Source organism: Papio anubis, chromosome 18 (genome assembly GCF_008728515.1).
Source record: "Papio anubis isolate 15944 chromosome 18, Panubis1.0, whole genome shotgun sequence".
NCBI classification, from domain to species: domain Eukaryota; kingdom Metazoa; phylum Chordata; class Mammalia; order Primates; family Cercopithecidae; genus Papio; species Papio anubis.
The window spans coordinates 46,793,025-46,812,086 of NC_044993.1; the positions used below are offsets into that span (position 1 = coordinate 46,793,025).

Below are 19,062 nucleotides of genomic sequence, written 5' to 3' on the forward strand. Positions count from 1 at the left end.
CCAAACTCCAGTTGCTCAATGGGCGTGTTTGTCCTGGAGCCCGGATGGACTGTGGCGAGACCGTGGATCCTGAGCCTAGTCCAGCCTGGGAGGTTTCCACATGTGAGGGGCACAGGGGGAACTCAAGGAGAGGGGAGCATCGGGGACAGGAGCCCCACACTGGAGTGGGAGGCTGGGGTTCCCTGGCAGGGAAATGGTAGGTTAAAGGGCACTGGCACAGTGGGAGACAGCACAGCCAGGGGCACTTCCTCAGTGCAGCCCTGGACTCTCCTGGAACCCGTCACACACCCTCTGTATCACGGGCTTTGGCCAGCTGCAGAGGTGCTTTCACTGGTGCACCATGGCCCGGGCCCTGGGATTCCTGAACAGCTCTGCAGGTGAATGAAAGGAGCCAGGCAGGCTGGGGAACCACCCTTTGATAGGAGCTGACATGGTTTCAGCCCCAGCCCTGCCTGACTGGCTTTGTGGCGTGGGCAAGTCACTCTCCAGCCTCCCTAGGCCCCAGTGAAGCTTCCTGAAAGAAACAAGAATGCGCTTTCTTGCTGTTGTGATGGTGTTGAAAGTAGGCCTGGCTCTGGCTCCTGACACAGAACATGGAGCTGATCCAGGACACCTCCTCTCGCCGCCACTAGATCACGTGAAGGGTGTTCAGCCATCAAGTGCAGGCACTGGGACCCTGCAGAGGCTTCGGGCCCGGCCGATGACTGCTCATGGCACTACCCCAAGTCCGGTAGGTGAGGAGGGGCCACCACCCTCTCCCAGGCGCCAGTCCCCACCTTGGCCAGCGAGGTTGTGCCCTCCAGCCTGCTCCTCCCCTCCCTCTCCAGGGACTACCTGGGTGAGCCAGATTCTGTATGATCCTGCAAAGCGTGGCTGACCTGGAGAAGTGCTGACTCCCATCTTCATGCGGGTGCCCTTCCTTGAGTTCAAAGTCCCAGGGATTCCCTCAGGTGTGTGACCGTGTCCTGGGTGCAAGGGGAGGGGAGGAAGACAGGGCTGGGGCTTGCAAGCTGCAGACACACACAAAACCCCACTGCTCAGGGATGGAGACTCTGAAGGCCACCACACCGGCCCCACGGCTCCTGAAGACACCTGCCCCTGGCTCCTGCTGCCCCACAGACTCTGTGATGTTGGATCCAGAGAGGTCCGTAGAGGGCTGGGCACAGTGTTTCACATCCAATCCCGGCACTTTGGGAGGCTGAGGTGGGAAGATCATGAAGCCAAGAGTTCAGACCAGTCTCTTCAAAAACAAAAGAAATCAGGTGTCATAGTGGTGTGTGCCTGTAGTACCAGCTACTCAGGAGGCTGAGGTGGGAGGATCACCTGAGCCTGGGAGTTCAAGAGTGAAGCGAGCTATGATCACACCACTGCACTCCAGACTGGGTGACAGAGAAACCTTATCTCAAAAAAAGATGAAGAATAAAAAGAGGGGCTGGCAGGTGCGGTGGCTCATGCCTGTAATCCCAGCACTTTAACAGGCTGAGGCCAGCAGATCACCTGAGGTCTGGAGTTGGAGACCACCCTGGACAATATGGCAAAATCCCATCATTACTAAAAATCCGAAAAAATTAGCCAGGCATGGTGCTGGGCACCTGTAATCCCACTACTTGCTAGGCTGAGGCAGAAGAATTGCTTGAACCTGGGAGGCAGAGGCTGCAGTGAGCCGAGATCTAGCCTGGGCAAAAAGAGTGAAACTCTGTCTCAAAAAAAAAAAAAAAAAAAAAGTTGGGTGGCAGGGGCAGGCAGGTGGTGGCTCACTCCTGTAATCTCAGCACTTTGGGAGGTTGAGGCGGGCAGATCACCTCACGTCAGGAGTTGGAGACCACCACCCTGGCCAACATCAGGAAGCCCCGTTTGTACTAAAAATTCAAAAATAGCCAGGCGTTGGGGCAGGTGCCGGTATACTTAGCTATTCAGGAGGCTGAGGCAGGAGAACCACTTGAACCTGGCAGGCCAGTGGTTGCAGTGAGCCGAGATCGAGCCACTGCACTCTAGCCTAGGAGACAGAAAGTGACTTCGTTTCAAACAACGTAAATAAATAAGGAAAGATTTTAAAAAGGTTCCGAGCGCAGTGGCTCACGTCTGTAATCCCAGCACTTTGGGAGGCTGAGCAGGGCGGATCACCTGAGGTTGGGACTTTGAGACCACCCTGAGCAACATAGAAAAACCCCATCTCTACTAAAAATACAAAATTGGCTGGGTGTGGTGGCACATGCCTGTAATCCCAGCTGCTCAGGAGTCTGAGGCAAGAGAATCACTTGAACCCAGGAGAAGAGGTTGCGGTGAGCTGAGATCATGCCATTGCACTCCAGCCTGGGCAACAACAGCGAAACTCCCTCTCAAAAAAAAAAAAAAAAAAAAAAAAAAAAAAGAACGGTTTGCCACCTATGATGGCTCAGTGCTGTAATGCCAGAACTTTGGGAGGCCAAGGTGGGTGGAATGCTTGAGCTCAGGAGTTCCAGACGAGCCCGGGAAACACGAGGAGACTCCATCTCTATGAAAATGCAAAATATCAGCAGGGCTTGGTGGCATGGCGCTCTAGTGCCAGCTACTTGACAGTCTGAGGTTGGAGAGTTGCTTGAGCCTGGGAGGTCAAGGTTGCAGTGAGCTATTATCACTCCAGTACACTCCAACCTGGGCAACAGGAAAAAAGAAAGACCAAGATCTTCTTTTCTTTTCTTTCTTTTTTTTTTTTTTCTGAGACTCTCTGTCTCAATAAATAAATAAATAAATAAATAATATAATAAAATAAAGTAAAATATTGTCACAACAAAAAGAAAAAGCAAAGGTCCAGGTGTGGGGCGTGTGAATCCAGGGAAGGAGGCCCCGTCTCAGCCCAGCTTTGGTCCTGTGCTTCTGGGAAAGTCGCCTCACTTCCTCCAGCCTTGTCTCATCTTCCGCGGCGGGCGGACTGTCTGCCTCTTGCTCTGATGACCAAGAACATGAGACTCTTCAGTGTAGATCTAAGAAAGGTAGAGGGTGGGTCCTCACGGGCCCACAAAATTTGGTGGTAGTGGGAACATGCCTGGCGGAGCATGCCTTGCTCCAGATCAGGGTGTGACGCATTGATGCAGATTATATTACTTTAGAATATGATGGTCTCAGGGACCAGGCAGGGTTTTGGCTTCGAGTAGAAGCTGAGAGACCCCGGCTTGTCCCCACCCTGTGCCAGCGAGATGTCAAGCAAGTCAGCCTCTAAGCCTCAGGGTTCTTCCCGGCCAAGAGATGGAGTCAGCCCTGTGGCGGCTGTGGTGATGGTGCTGCCCAGTCTTCTGCCCCCAGGTGGTCTATGTTGCCCGTGAACGCAGCGATGTGGCGGTTCCTCACCACCTACCACACATGGCTGGCGTACCCTGAGCCTGGGACCTGGGACAGCCCTGAGAAGTTCATGGGTCGAGAAGGTGGGTTTGACGGGAGGAAGAAGGGTGCGGAGCCGAGAGGTGGTGGTTACAACGCACAGTAACCCTGTGTCGCTGCCCCCTGCCCGCTTCTCCAGTGTCCTACGGGTCCTGGTACCAGCACGTGCAGGAGTGGTGGGAGCTGAGCCACACCCACCCTGTTCTCTACCTCTTCTATGAAAACATGAAGGAGGTGAGATCACCTGTGATGCTTCCCCTCATGTGACACCTGAGGGCAGGCACCTCACAGGGACCCGTCAAGGCTGCCCAGCCCCATTCCTGGGTGGCCCCCATAGTAGGCCCAGATTCCGCATCCTGCCTCCCTGGCCCAGGCCTCCCCGCTACAGCCCCACCTGGCAGCGGACCCCACACAGCTCTCATCTCCCGCAGCTGAGTCAGCTGCATGGGGGGCCATGGATTAGATACTTACTCCTATTGATTATCCCCACCAAAGGGTGTGCCACCCAGGGCCACAGTCACGGAAGACCATCCCGGTCCTCACCCATAGGAGCCAAGCCCAGCTCATGATGGGATCACAGGGCAGAGAGCAATTCATTTTATCCCAGGGACCGGGGCCCCGGGGGTCGAGGAGCTGGCTCTGTGGGTTTTCTAGTGGAAGTGGCCAGTTCCCCTCTGAGGTTAGAGAAGGGGACCCCTTTTATTTTCCTGAATCAGCAAACCTAGCCTCCACTGAGGAGCCTCTGCTCCTCAGAACCCCAAAAGGGAGATTCGGAAGATCCTGGAGTTTGTGGGGCGCTCCCTGCCAGAGGAGACCGTGGACCTCATGGTTCAACACACGTCATTCAAGGAGATGAAGAAGAACCCTATGGCCAACTACACCACCATCCCCCAGGAGCTCATGGACCACAGCATCTCCCCCTTCATGAGGAAAGGTGGGTGCCGGCCAGCACGGGGGTTTGGGGCGGGTGGGAGCAGCGGCTGGAGCCTCCCCATAGGCACTCGGGGCCTCCTGGATGAGACTCCAGCTTTGCTCCCTGCCTTCCTCCCCCAGGCATGGCTGGGGACTGGAAAACCACCTTCACCAAGGGCATCGACGCGGACTATGCTGGAGAAGATGGCAGGCTGCAGCCTCAGCCTGAGCTGTGAGAGGGGCTCCTGGGTCACTGCAGAGGGAGTGTGCGAACTGGAGCCCGGACCAAGCTGTCACCAAGAATCAAATATGAATTGAGGGCCAGGGACAGTAGGTCATATCTGTAATCCCAGCAATTTGGAAAGCTGGAGGTGGGAGGACTGATTTGAACCCAGAGTGCAAGACCAACCTGGGCAACATAGTGAGATTCTGTTGAAAAAAATATAAATATAACAAAATACAATCAATTTTTTTAAAAAAGAATAAAATATGATTTGTGGGCCAGGCAGAGCGGCTCATGCCTGTAATCCCAGCAATTTGCAAAGTTGAGGCCAGAGGATCACTGGAGGAGAGGAGTTTGGGACCAGCTTGGTCAGCATTACAAGACGCCATCCCTACAAAAATTTGAGAAAATGATCTGCACGTGGTGGTGGGCACCTGTAGTCCCAGCTACTTGGCAAGAGAAGGCAGGAGGATCAGCTGAGCCAGGAAGATTGTGGCTGTAGTTGGCTGTGACTAGGCTAATCTACTCAAGCCTGAGGGACAGAGTGAACCTTGCCTTGAGAAATAAATAAATAAAATTTAATTAAAATAAATTATGAGGCCGGGCGCGGTGGCTCAAGCCTGTAATCCCAGCACTTTGGGAGGCCGAGACGGGCGGATCACGAGGTCAGGAGATCGAGACCATCCTGGCTAACACGGTGAAACCCCGTCTCTACTAAGAAATACAAAAAATAGCCGGGCGAGGTGGCAGCGCCTGTAGTCCCAGCTACTCGGGAGGCTGAGGCCGGAGAATGGCGTGAACCCGGGAGGCGGAGCTTGCAGTGAGCTGAGATCCGGCCACTGCACTCCAGCCTGGGCGACAGCGCGAGACTCCGTCTCAAAAAAAAAAAAAAAAATAAATAAATAAATTATGATTCAGGACCAGTCTGGCCAGCATGGTGAAACCCCGTCTCTACTAAAACAAGCAAAGAAAACAAAAACAAACAAGCAAGCAAACAAACAAACAAACAAACAAACCAAAACACAAAAATGAGCCAAGCATGGTGGCAGGCACCTGTAATCTCAGCTACTGCGGAGGCTGAGGCAGGAAAATCGCTTGAACCCAGGGATAGATGTTGCAGTGAGCCAAGATCATGCCACTTCACTCCAGCCTGGGCATAAGAGCAAAACTCTGTCTTGAAAATAAATAAATAATTAAATTAAATTAGATACTATTTTTATTTGAGCTGGGCTCACTGGCTTATGCCTGTAATCTCAGCACTTCAGCCTGGCAGATCACTTGAGGTCAGGAGTTCAAGACCAGCCTGGCCAACATGGCGAAACCCCATCTCTACTAAAAATATAAAAATTAGCTGGGCATGGTGGTGTGCACCTGTAATCCCACCTACTCCGGAGGCTGAGGTGGGAGAATCGATTGAACCGAGGAGGTGGAGGTTTCATTGAGCCAGGATCATGCCACTGTGCTCCAGGCTGGGCGATAGAGCAAGACTCAGTCTTAAAACAACAACAACAGAACCATGACTTGTGTTCAATGCAGAGTCTCCATTTCAAGCCAAGAGAAACCCTGAGCTGAAAGAGTGATCGCCCACTGGGGCCAAATACGGCCACCTCCCGACTCCAGTTCCCCAACTTGCCCTGTTTGGAGAGAGGAGAGGGTCTGGAGAAATAAAACCCAGGAGATGAGTGGAGGAGGAATGTCTGTTTAATCCCAGCACATCCTCTGCTGTCCTGCCCTGTGTCGTTGGGGGATGGTGAGTCCACCAGGCAGCGTCACTTTTTCTTGGGCTCCTTACAAGCCACCACGTACCTCTGAGCCACACTGAGGGGAGGGGAATAGCCGTCTGCATAGGAGGTGTCTTCAAATAGGACTGAGTAGTCATCCTGGGGCTGTGGGGCAGGCAGACAGGAAGGGCTGCTCAGAGAGCCCCAGGCCAGGACAGGCACCCCCTTCTCCCAGCCTAGACCACAGGAGCCTCTGGGCCGTGGACTCTCAGCCACTCTCATCATCCTTCACTCTGGGGTCAAGAAGTCTTGGCCCAGTCCCTGCTGCTACACAGCTCTTTTCTCAGTGGCTGGAGACCCAGGGCAGTGAAAAGGGTGGGGAGAGGAAGGGGCGTTGACTCCCTCCCAGTGGGGCCATAGCTGGAGGGTCTGTTGCCTTTCAGGGATGCTGTGTTTAGAGGACCGAGGGCAGCCCAGAGGGTGGCAGACGGGGATTCTGGCCTCAGGTGGCTTGTGTCCCATGTCACCAGGAGCACAAGGAGGCAAGAGCCCGGGGCTCAGGGCAGGAGATTCCCATCCAGAGCTGGTTCTCCTCGGGCTGCAGAAGGGATGCTGCTGACTCGGGGCTTGCCAAGGCTACCAGGGTTGGCAAGGGGTCAGTGGCCTTTGGGGCTGGAGTGGAGGAGGGAGGGCTGATGGCAGGTCCCATTAGCTTGGGAGATGAGGACAAAGGGGACAAGGAAGGGGACACTAGCCTCTCTAATCAGCCTGTTCCTGGTGTCACCAATGACCTCTCCCCTGGAGGCTGCTTTACCTGCTGTGGGGGCGTGTGGATCAGGGCGTGGTGGTAGCAGGTGGTTTGGGGATACATGGCCATGATGAGCTGCTCCCTCTGGAACAAGGCCTTGGGGTCCATCTGGGGGTTGGCCTTCCACTGAGGCCGTGACTGCCAGCTCAGGGTGTGTCTCCTCAGGGTTGTGTCAATCTGTGGCTGGGGGCACTCCTTCCCAGCTTGAGGGCTGTTGTGATACCTGGGTTTTCCTCTTCTTGGTTTAAAATAAATTAAGCAGGCGGGGCGCGGTGGCTGACACCTGTAATCCCAGCACTTTGGGAAGTTGAGGTGGGTGAATCACCTGAAGTAAGGAGTTCGAGACTAGCCTGGCCAACATGACGAAACCCCGTCTCTACTAAAAATACAAAATTAGCCAGGTGTGGTGGTGAACCCTATAATCCCAGCTACTCGGGAGGCTGAGGAAGGAGAATCGCTTGAACCCAGGAGGAGGAGGTTGCAGTGAATCGAGATTGCACCACTGCACTCCGGCCTAGGCCACAGAGCGAGACTCCATCTAAAATAATAATAAATAAATAAATAAATAAATAAATAAATAAATAAATAAATAAATAAAATAATTTAAACAACAGACGTACAGCAAAAGAAGTGCAGCACAGAGTAAAGTTTTGCAAAAGAAAAACTGTATTTTGCAAGTTAAGTGCATAATAGACAATACACCTCGAGCGAGTTCAGAACGGGCTTCTCGTCAGGGTGGAACAGTGTTGATTACTACAGGAAAACTCCCCTTATGGGAATCTTACACAATTTTTCATAATGAGTGGGAAGCGGCGTCACTAGTAAGCATGATCTGGGTGGTCCTCTGGGTGCACATGGGCATTTGCTATACATGCCTGTTTCTAGGACACATGTCTCATTAGCATTTTAAATCTCCACCCAGGGGTGTGGTTTTTACTATTAAAATGAGCAAAGGGTCAGTTTGAGGACAGGTAAAATCAAAATGCACATGTTCTCAAAAGGGAAAGTCCCTACTGGGGATAGCTTTGCTTGAACTCAGTGACCGGGCGAATGCTGAGGCTTACTGTGTTGGCCATGCGGTCACCAAGGTCGCAGCATCCTGAGAAGGTGGTTGTCTCCTTGACTACCTCTCCTGCCTCGCCCAAGTTCCATGACCCGCCCTGGCCCAAATAAGGCCTCCGGGTCCATCTCGGGGTTGGCCTTCCACTGGGGCAGCGGGATGATCCAGCGTCAGCTCAGGGTGTGTCTCCTGGCTGTAGAGGGACTTGTGTCAACCTGTGGCTGGGTGGGGATGCTCCTTCCCAGCCGTTAGGCTGCCCCCAGTCTCCATGTCCGGCCCTGGCCTGGACACTCACTCTTTGCCTTCTTCATCGATGTCATCCACCTCATACCTGTGGACAAAAGGAGGAAAACACTGGGTGTAGCCAGGGGCGCAGTCCCTGTCAAGGAGCGTGGAGGACCGGGGCAGGACAAGGACCTGGTGCTCCCTGCACAGCTGGCCCTGCCCACATCACCCTCTGTGGAGCTTTTCTCCTGCTGTGCAGATAGGGAGTAGAGCAGCAGCTCAGGCAGGTGCAGCGACCAGAGAGTAGCCCCGGCTGGGTGTCACTCACTTGTTGGGTGGGCATGGCTGCAACTGACCACCTCGGCCAGATCCACTGCTCGCCCCTCATCCACGCCTTCACCCGGCAGCCACCTTGTCTCCAGGTCTGGCCACGAGTCCCTGAGGCGGGATGGCCCCACAGAGGGGTGGGGTCAGGAGCAGAACAAAAGGGCCGTCCCAGCCCCCGGGCACCAGCCCTCCTCAAAGAAGCCAAGCTGCCCTCACTTGTCACTGGGCCCCCAATCACAGGCAGTCATGGCTTGACTGCTGCAGCAGGGGTCACTTCAGCACCTCTCTGCGCATGGTCTTCCGGGGTGGCTCCGAGTCATTGTAGAGACCTGTGATCTCGGCCGCTGTGGGAAGGAAGGGAGGCCTGAGGCCCCAGGGACAGGTGCTGGCCCTGACCCCCAGCATGCTGCACTGAGTTGTGGGAAGGAGCCCCTGGGAGGCCCTAGTTCCCGAGTGAGCCTGAGGGCCCAGCAGGACTGTGACTCGATCGGCCAGGTGTCCTACACGGCTGCTGCGCTGAACTACAGATGGGTGAGACGGCAGCACAGTGGGCACCCAGAGGGAGGAACCAGGGAGGGACAAAGCAGGTTCCGAGGTGCTGGTCAGGTTCTTTTCCTCATGTCAGTGCTGACCCGGAAGTGTATTTAATGAGAATTTCCTGAAATGGGAAGAATCCCGCGGGGTCGCGGAGAGGCGGAGGCGCTTCTTCGGGGTCTACCTGCTCTACTGCCTGAACCCCCGTCACCAAGGCCGCGTCTACATGCGGTTCACTGTCAGCCCTGCTTCTCGGGTCCAGTAGCACAATGGGGGCCGCACAAAAGACAAGGCCCAGGCCTGGCGCAGTGGCTCACACCTGTAATCTTAGCACTTTGGGAAGCCAAAGCTGTCGGATCACTTGAGGTCAGCTGTGCTTGGAGAACAGCCTGGCCAACATGGTGAAACCCCGTTTCTGAAAAAAATACAAACATTAGCCGGGCATGGTGGCACGAACCTGTAATTCCAACTACTTGGGAGACTGAGACAGGAGAATCGCTAGAGCCCGGGGGTCGGGACGTTGGTTGCAGCAAGCTGAATCGCGCCATTGCACGCCTGGTGAGACCTGGAGGGTCTCCGAGGCCGGAAGGCGGCTTCCTGGAGAAGGCGGACCCCGCGAGGCACAGGCCTGATGAGAGGGACCCTCCAGGCCTGTGACAAGGGTGGGGCGTCTGGGGAGGGGACGAGGCCTGTTGCAGAGGAGGAGTGTGACAGGGAGCCCTGGGAATCTCGGCGGTGGAACTCCGGGAAGGAGCGGGCTGGGGCGGGGTGATGATACAGGCTGGAGTCCAGCATAGGGGTCTTGGTGGGCACGCTGGGGTCCGATGGCGCGCAGGAGGGAGAGGAGTGGGGACAGGTGGGTACCTGGGTTGGAGGAGGGGCCTGAGGTGGGCAAGTGCAGGGGGCGCGACTTCAGGCAGGGGCGGGGCCTGGGGCTCTGCTGAGGCGGGGAATGAGGACCTCACTTTCGGGTGGGATTGGAGGGGACCCGCGGTGGAGAGCGGCGGGACTCCCAGGGACATTCCCGTTCTCCTCCGCAGGGAGATAGCGCTCATAGTGCACAGCTTCCTGTCCGCCGTGGCAGCCCTTCGGCGGGTAAGGAAGGAGAGCCGTCGGCCGCTAGTGGTAGGGGTTTGGGGTGCGACCCCTGCCAGGAGCTGCCCTGATGCCCCCGTACCCTGCCGCGGTTGGAGTGGGCCTGGCACCCCCGCCCTGGGTGCGCCTCCCGTTCCTGCTGCACCCCTACCTCCGCCCGACGCACCGTACTGGCCACTGGCCTTCGGGCCTCCTCTGTCCCAGGGAGCCGCGCAGGTCCCTTTGCTGACGACCAGCCTGAGACTAAGCCGGACCTTGGAACCTACAGGCCTGTGCGCCCTGAGCTCCCGCGTGCTCCGGGGGAGGTCCGCTCCAGGCACGGAGGCTCCATCGATGATCGACCGTCCAGACAACTTCGATGCTCGACCATCCAGACAACTTCGGATCCAGCTGTTTGTTGAGGAACCAGGAAACGCCCTGACAATTTTGCGACCCTGTCCCCGTCTCTAAGATGGGGATGATAGTACTTCTGGCCATTCCTGAGCACAGCAGAACCTGCCTTTTCCTTTTGACTGGAAGGTTCTTCTCTACACCTTCTATCTTGATAACCTGCCACCTGAACAGGGAGGTCTTCCCTGGCTCCCGATTTAAAATTGCAGCTCTGATAAGCCGGGCATGGTGGCATATGCCTGTAGTCCCAGTTACGGGGGAGACTGAGGTGGGAGGATCGCTTGAGCCCAGGAGTTGGAGGCTGCAGTGAGCTATGATCGCTCCACTGCACTACAGCCCAGGCAAAAGAGCAACACCGTCTCTAAAAATATAAAATAAAATTGCACCTCTTGAGTACTTCCCCATCCGCTCCTTTTCCGAGAATACTTATTATCTGACCTGCTAGGTGTTTTATTGCTCTCTTTAGTCTCTCCCACCCCAACCTTTGCACTAAACTGCCCGAGGACAGCTCTTGTCACTGCTGTAGAACAAAGTTCAGCACAGAGACGATGGCCAAGAAATAGTCAATAAAATAATGGACGACAGGCGCCTTCTACTGAGCTCCCGCTAATTGTGAGTGAGTAGAGGACTTGCCCTGGGGAAATTCAGTGACCTGCTGGGTGTTGCTGAGCTGTGAGGAAGTTCAGGTCCGGCTGCAGTGGTGAGGCTGTGACTCAATCAATCGCTGCTGATGCTCACAGGACGTTCACTAGCTTAGTCCCAGGGGGCAAGGATTTTAAACCCCCACATCCATTTCCTCATCCATAAGATGCAAATAACAGTCACCCCTTCCTCACGGGATGGAGCTGTGTGATGCCCGGAACAGTGCCTGCTGCACGGAGGGGCTTGCCACCAGCTCCCTCTCCCTCCTTGTCTCTTACCTGCCTGCTGCCTGGGATGGGATGAAGAGGCCCTTGTGTTGCCCCAACCCTGGCTGCTGGCTAAGAGCCCATGTGATCTGCCTGTCAGAGGAGTTCCTTCAGGAAGAACCAGGGCAGCTTCTGCCCCTAGAGGGCCAATGCCCTAGGTGAGTGCCAGTACCCCAGCCCCAGCCTGGTCCAGCTCTGGGAAGAGGGTACCCAGCTGTGCAATCCAGGCCGGGGCAGCCGAGTCCTGATCTTGGTATTCAGGGCTGAGCCTGGAGGGGGGTTGTGATGCCTGACTCTGTATCTCTCTCGGCCCCATGCCTTTTTAGCTATGAGATGTCACTGCTTTGGGTGACCTGATCTGGCTGTGCCGGATGGGCACGAAGGAAATAGAAGACTCAGAATTAGAAGATGTGAGGGCTTTGGCCCCGGCCTCCTGCCCAACTCCCTGCCCTGGGCTGCCTGTGACCAACCTTCTTGCCTCTGCAGGCACACTGGACAGCCCTGCTGCAGACCTGATCCTCAGTGTCCCTAACCCCCTCCAGATACTGGTGGCCTAGGGGAGGTCCTCAAAGACCGGTGGGATATCGACTTCGATCAGTCTTCAGGCTGTTGACACCTTAGCCAGAAGGAATTTCAGGACAAGTCAGAAAGTCATGAATGTAGGGAGATTTCTTGCAGAGCAAAAGGACTCACTCAAGAAGGGGAATGTGGGGGTCCTCGAGAGAGTGTCTCATGCCCTACGAGGTCTGGGACTGACCTTTATGGGCTTCTTTAACTAAAGAGGGATATATTCATGAAGATTCCAGGAAAAGGTAAAGATTCCTCAAGACCGTGGTGCCACAATTTACACCCAAATCCAGGTGTTCCTGGAGCCGTCTTGGCACTGGCGGGTGTGTGGTTTCGTATGTTACTGATCGTACAATGAGATCCTAGGTGAAACCTACATCAAATACGGCCATGTTGTGTCTGGTTAGTCGTAGAAAATAGATGGTCCTCATCCTATTTTTCAGGGACTTATTGGCCCTTAGCATATGCAGCTATTTCAAGTTTCCTTCTTCTGGTCATGTGAAACTGCTGCCTGGGATTTTCTATTCACTTGCTACCACTCTATTAATCTCATATTCTTGCCTCTTTTCTGTGCCACCCCGTATGGGTCCGACCCGTTGTTACTGGAGTGCAATGCAAAGTCTGAGTCAAGGGGGCCTCCTGAAGGTTGCTATGGCAGGGGCGGAGCTAGTAGCTTGAGGACCTGCCAGTCATGGGGATTCCTCAAGGGCACAGAGGAGGGAAGAGGGGCCTGTGGCCCTAGCAGGGAAGCAGCTTCTCCTCTGCCTGGAAGCCCCATGCCTCAGCTTTCCCCGCTTGCCTCTGAGCTCACGCAGCTCTTGGAAGGCTTGGGAGACTCACCTTTACTCAGATGGTTGGTTACCTGTCTCGCACCCAGCTTGACCTTGGACTTTAAATAGTGAGGACAAAGAACAAGGAGGATGGGGGGATGCCCTCCTTCCACAGAGCCCTGTGGCTTCCAAGCCTCAACTTCCTCTGGCCTCTGTCTGTGGAGCCTCCTTCAAACCCAGGGAAAGAAAGGTACCTGCCGGGGTTCATCTAGGATCCTCTATTGATGCTCTGTGAGGTCCCCTGGGAGCCATGAAGCTGGGGCTGGCTCCCAGGGCAAGGGGACTGCATTGTCCTTGTTCTTTCTTGTTCTATGCATCCATACTATGCTCCTCTCCTGCCCCTTCACTCTGCCCACTCACCTCACTCCAGACTGGCCTTGTGGTCAGAGCCTGGAGTGCATGGGCTGCTGGGGTCCTGTGGGCTGCACTGGGCCAGAACCCCTGGCGCCTTCAAGACTGGCCTGGAGCTGGCAGGTAGGTGACCTTTCCTGGTCCTACCTATCCCATCTTTCTCCTCCAATCCCTCCCTTCTCTTGCCTGGGTCAATTAGAAAAAGCTTGTCTGTTGGCCGGCTTGGCAGGGGCAGGTCAGGTGCCCCGTGACAGCTAAAAAAAACAAAAACAAACCATTGGGCCCTTTCCCCTTTCATTCTTCTGTTTTCTACACACCAAACCCAGTCGTGGCTTTGGAGATCACTCTAAGCTTGTCTCCAGCTGGCATACTAAGGAGGGTAATGGAGAAGTTCCTCCACCCCCAACCCCACCCCTTCCTTCCGGAAGCATATCTAAGTCCGGCCCTAGCTCCAGATCCCTCCCACACTGGACCTACAAAACCCTCAGCACAGACAACACCCCTGCATTCCCCACATTGCACCCACACTCAGCCACTGCGGGTGAGGAGGGCACAAGGCCAGGTTCCCGAGAGCTCAGGTGAGTGACAGACTGGAATGGCCCAGGGCGCCCTCACCCTGCTCAGCTTCAGGCTCCGACATTCCAGAAGCCGAGGCCTCTCCCATCCCTGCCCTTTCCCCATGGATATCCCATTTCAGACAACCCCGGCCGGCGTGAATCCCCTTCCCTTGCTTTTTTTTTGTTTTTTTCTGGGGAGGCCAGGTCCTGCTGTCACACCCAGGGGCTGGAGTGCTGCAGCAGGATCCTGGCCACCTGCGCTGCCTGGTCCTGGGCTCAAGTGATTCTCCTGCCTCAGCCTCTGGAGTAGCTAGGACTACAGGCCCCACCATCCTGCCTGGTTAATTTTTTAAAACATTTTTAAAGATTTTTAGAGATGGTGTCTTGCAATGCTGCTAGATTGGTCTCTCCAGCTCCCTAGCCTCGACCTCCTGAGATGGGATTACAGGCGGGAACCACCTGCCTAGGCTCGTCCTTTTGCTGAGTCATCAGTTTTGTTCATTCCCACAGCAGGCTCTGGCCCCTAGTACCAACTCAGTTGCTCAGTGGGCCATGTTTGTCCTGGGGCCGGATGGACTCTGGCTGATCAAGTGGATCACAGGCCTGGTCAGCCTGGGAGGTTTCCACATGTGGGGGGCACAGGGAACTCAGGAGAACGCTCGGGGACAGGCCCACACTGGGTGGAGGCTGGGGTTCACAGTAGGAAATGGTGAGACAAAGGGCACTGGCTGGTAGGGAGACAGCACAGCCAGGCCCTAGAGCTTCCTCAGTGCAGCTGGACTCTCCTGGAGACCGTCACACGCTTTCACTGTATCACCAGGCCCCTGCGCCCTTTGAGGTACTTTCACTAGTCTGCACCATGGCCCAGGCCCTGGGATTCCTGAGCCGCTCTGCAGGTGAATGAAAGGTGTGGCCAGGCTGAGGGAACCACCGCATTAGAAGCCGACGGGGTTTCAGCCCCAGCCCTGCCACTGACTGGCTTTGTGAGTGCAGGCAAGTCACTCAGCCTCCCTAGGCCTCAGTGACTTCCCTGAAAGCAAGAATGCCGCTTTCTTGCTGTTGTGATGGTGTTAAAGGAAGTGGGCCTGGCTCTGGCTCCTGACACAGGAACATGGAGCTGATCCAGGACACCTCTCGCCCGCCACTGGAGTACGTGAAGGGGGTTCCGCTCATCAAGTACTTTGCAGAGGCACTGGGACCCCCTGCAGGCTTCGGGCTGAGCCGGTGACCTGCTCATCGCTTGCCCCAAGTCCATTGGGGAGTGAGGAGACCCTGCCTCTCCCAGGCATCAGTAGTCCCCACAGCCCAGCCCTTGCTTGAGTTGTGCCCTCAGCCTGCTCATCTCCCCATCTCCCTCCCTCAGGGACTACCTGGGTGAGCCAGATTCTGGACACTTGATCTGCAGGCCTGGAGAAGTGTCGCCGAGCTCCCATCTTCATGCGGGTGCCCTTCCTTGAGTTCAAAGCCCCAGGGATTCCCTCAGGTGTGTGACCGTGTCCTGGATGCAAGGGGAGGGGAGGAAGACAGGGCTGGGGCTGGCTCACCCAGACCTTCCCTGACCCACACTGCTCAGGGATGGAGACTCTGAGAAAGTACACATTGCGGCTCCTGAAGACACACCTGCCCCTGGCTCTGCTGACCCAGACTCTGTTGGATCAGAAGGTCAAGGTGAGGCTGGGCACAGTGTTTCACATCCGTAATCCCAGCACTTTGGGAGGCTGAGGTGGGAAGATCCCTTGAAGCCAGAAGTTCCAAACCAGTCTCGTCCAAAAAAAAAAAATCTGATTATGCATGGTAATTGTGTGCCTGTAGTACCAGCAGCTACTCAGGAGGCTGGTGGGAGGATCACCTGAGTACAGGGAGTTCAAGAGTGGAAGCGAGCTTCCAGGTCACCCTGCCTCCAGACTGGGTGACAGAGAGAGCTGTCTCAAAAGATGAAGAATAAAAGAGGGGCGGCCTTGGTGGCTCCGCGGCTGTAATCCCAGCACTTTAAGAGACTGAGGCAGGCAAATCACTTTAGACTAGGAGCTCGAGACCAGCCTGGCCTACATGGCAAAACCCCATCTCTACTAAAAACACAAAAAAATTAGCCAGGTGTGGTGGCGGACATCTGTAATCCCAGCCACTTGGGAGGCCAAGGCAGAAGAATTGCTTGAACCCGGGAGGCAGAGGTTGCAGTCAACTGAGACCTCACCATTGCACTGCAGCCTGGGAAACATGAGTAAAACTGTCTCAAGGAAAAAAAAAAAAGGGGGGGAGCTGGGCCTGTTGTGGCTCACACCTGTAATACCAGCAGTTTGGGAGGCTGAGGTGGGCAGATCACCCGAGGTCAGGAGTTCGAGATCATCCTGGCCAACATGAAGAAACCTCATCTCTACTGAAAATACAAAAATTAGCCAGGCGTTGAAGCAGGCGCCTATAATCCCAGCTAGTCAGGATGCTGACGTGTGAGAATTGCTTGACCTGAGAGTCGGTGGTTGCAGTGAGCTGAGATCATGCCACTGCACTTCAGCCTGGGAGACAGAACGAGACTTCGTTTCAAACAAATATTAAAAAAGGTTTGTCGGCCGGGCGCGGTGGCTCACGCCTGTAATCCCAGCACTTTGGAAGGCCGAGGCGGGCGGATCACAAGCTCAGGAGATCGAGACCATGGTGAAACCCCGTCTCTACTAAAAATAGAAAAAATTACCTGGGCGCAGTGGCGGGCGCCTGTAGTCCCAGCTACTCGGGAGGCTGAGGCAGGAGAATGGCGTGAACCCGGGAGGCGGAGCTTGCAGTGAGCCGAGATTGCGCCACTGCACTCCAGCCTGGGCAACAGAGCGAGACTCCGTCTCAAAAAAAAAAAAAAAAAAAAAAGGGTTTGCCACCTGTGATGGCTCACTGCTGTAATGTCAGCACTTTGGGAGGCTAACGTGGGTGGAACACTTGAGCTCAGGAGTTCTAGACCAGCCCAGGAAATATGGGGAGACTCCATCTCTATAAGAAATACAAAATATCAGCAGGGCATGGTGGTATGGCGCTGCAGTGCCAGGTGCTCAAAAGTCCAAGGCTGGAGGATTGCTTAAGCCCACATAAGGAGGTCAGCGTTGATGGCTGTATCACTCCAGTGCACTCCAACCTGGGCGACAGAAAAAAAGAAAGACCAAGGTCTTTTTTTTTTTTTTGAGACAGAATCTCAGAGCTCAGGGCTCCTGAGATAGAGTCTAAAAATCCTAGCACACACAACAAACAGAAAAATCAAAGGTCCAGGTAAGGTGTGGGGCATGTGAATCCAGGGAAGGAGGCCCGGCTCAGCTAGCCCCAGTCCTGTTCTTCTGAAAGTCGCCTCACTTCCCTCCAGCCTTGTCTCATCTTCCATGACAGGGGACTGTCTGCCTCTTGGTCTGATGACCAGAACATGAGACTTCAGTGTAGATCTAAGAAAGGTAGAGGTAGGTCCTCACAGGCCCACAAAATTTGGTAGTGGTGAACATGCCTGGCCGAGGCAATGCCTTGCTCCAGATCCAGGAATTGTAGCATTGATGCAGATGATTATGTGCTTTAGAATATGATGGTCTCAGAGGACCAGGCAGGGTTTTGGCTTCAAGCAGGGTTCAGATCCCAGCTTGGCCCTACCGGTGCAATGAGATCTCAAGCAGGTCAGCCTCTAAGCCTCAGGTTCTTCCTTTGCCAAACCAAGAGATGAGCTGGCCTGTGGCGGACCAATAATGGTGATGGTGCTGGGGTCAGTCTTCTGCCCCGCTTGGGTGGGTCTATGTTGCCCATAAAGGAGATGTGTGGTCTCCACCACTGCCACTTCTACCACATGGCCAAGGTGCACCCTGAGCCTGGGACCTGGGACAGCTTCCTGGAGAAGTTCATGGCCGGAGAAGGTGGGTTTGACGGGAGGAAGAAGGGTGTGGAGCCGAGAGGTGGTGGTTACAACGCACAGTAACCCTGTGTCGCTGCCCCCTGCCCGCTTCTCCAGTGTCCTACGGGTCCTGGTACCAGCACGTGCAGGAGTGGTGGGAGCTGAGCCACACCCACCCTGTTCTCTACCTCTTCTATGAAAACATGAAGGAGGTGAGATCACCTGTGATGCTTCCCCTCATGTGACACCTGAGGGCAGGCACCTCACAGGGACCCGTCAAGGCTGCCCAGCCCCATTCCTGGGTGGCCCCCATAGTAGGCCCAGATTCCGCATCCTGCCTCCCTGGCCCAGGCCTCCCCGCTACAGCCCCACCTGGCAGCGGACCCCACACAGCTCTCATCTCCCGCAGCTGAGTCAGCTGCATGGGGGGCCATGGATTAGATACTTACTCCTATTGATTATCCCCACCAAAGGGTGTGCCACCCAGGGCCACAGTCACGGAAGACCATCCCGGTCCTCACCCATAGGAGCCAAGCCCAGCTCATGATGGGATCACAGGGCAGAGAGCAATTCATTTTATCCCAGGGACCGGGGCCCCGGGGGTCGAGGAGCTGGCTCTGTGGGGTTTCTAGTGGAAGTGGCCAGTTCCCCTCTGAGGTTAGAGAAGGGGACCCCTTTTATTTTCCTGAATCAGCAAACCTAGCCTCCACTGAGGAGCCTCTGCTCCTCAGAACCCCAAAAGGGAGATTCGGAAGATCCTGGAGTTTGTGGGGCGCTCCCTGCCAGAGGAGACCGTGGACCTCATGGTTCAACACACGTCATTCAAGGAGATGAAGAAGAACCCTATGGCCAACTACACCACCATCCCCCAGGAGCTCATGGACCACAGCATCTCCCCCTTCATGAGGAAAGGTGGGTGCCGGCCAGCACGGGGGTTTGGGGCGGGTGGGAGCAGCGGCTGGAGCCTCCCCATAGGCACTCGGGGCCTCCCCTGGGATGAGACTCCAGCTTTGCTCCCTGCCTTCCTCCTCCAGGAATGACTGGGGACTGGAAGACCACCTTCACCGTGGCGCAGAATGAGCGCTTCGATGAGGACTATGCAGAGAAGATGGCAGGCTGCAGCCTCAGCTTCCGCTCTGAGCTGTGAGAGGGGCTCCCGGGGTCACTGCTGAGGGAGTGTGCGAATCAAGCCTGACCAAGCGGCTCAAGAATAAAGTATGATTTGTGTTCAATGCAGAGTCTCCATTTTAAGCCAAGAGAAACCATGAACTGAAAGAGTGATCACCCACTGTGGCCAAATATGGCCACCTTCCCACTCCAGCTCCCCAACTTGCCCTATTTGGAGAG

General features: G+C 55.3%; 1 protein-coding gene, 1 non-coding gene and 2 pseudogenes across 2 annotated transcripts; 3 read left to right on the forward strand and 1 right to left on the reverse strand.

Annotated features, from left to right (window-relative positions):
* Positions 1–593: 593 nt before the first annotated feature.
* Positions 594–18,947, forward strand: LOC101010112 (sulfotransferase 1A1). Its single transcript, XM_031658340.1, is given in 10 exon segments — positions 594–617; positions 620–734; positions 828–950; positions 1,042–1,148; positions 3,283–3,344; positions 3,346–3,401; positions 3,497–3,591; positions 4,111–4,291; positions 4,411–4,436; positions 18,776–18,947. Coding segments are annotated over 10 exon segments (876 nt in total). The 3' UTR covers positions 18,863–18,947.
* Positions 6,176–10,833, reverse strand: LOC101013208 (annotated as a pseudogene).
* On the forward strand, positions 10,841–13,564 carry LOC101013587 (annotated as a pseudogene).
* Positions 17,721–18,513, forward strand: LOC101008618. Its single transcript, XR_004179818.1, has 3 exons — positions 17,721–17,737; positions 17,833–17,927; positions 18,410–18,513. It is a non-coding gene; the product is annotated as an uncharacterized LOC101008618 (transcript).
* Positions 18,948–19,062: the final 115 nt, after the last annotated feature.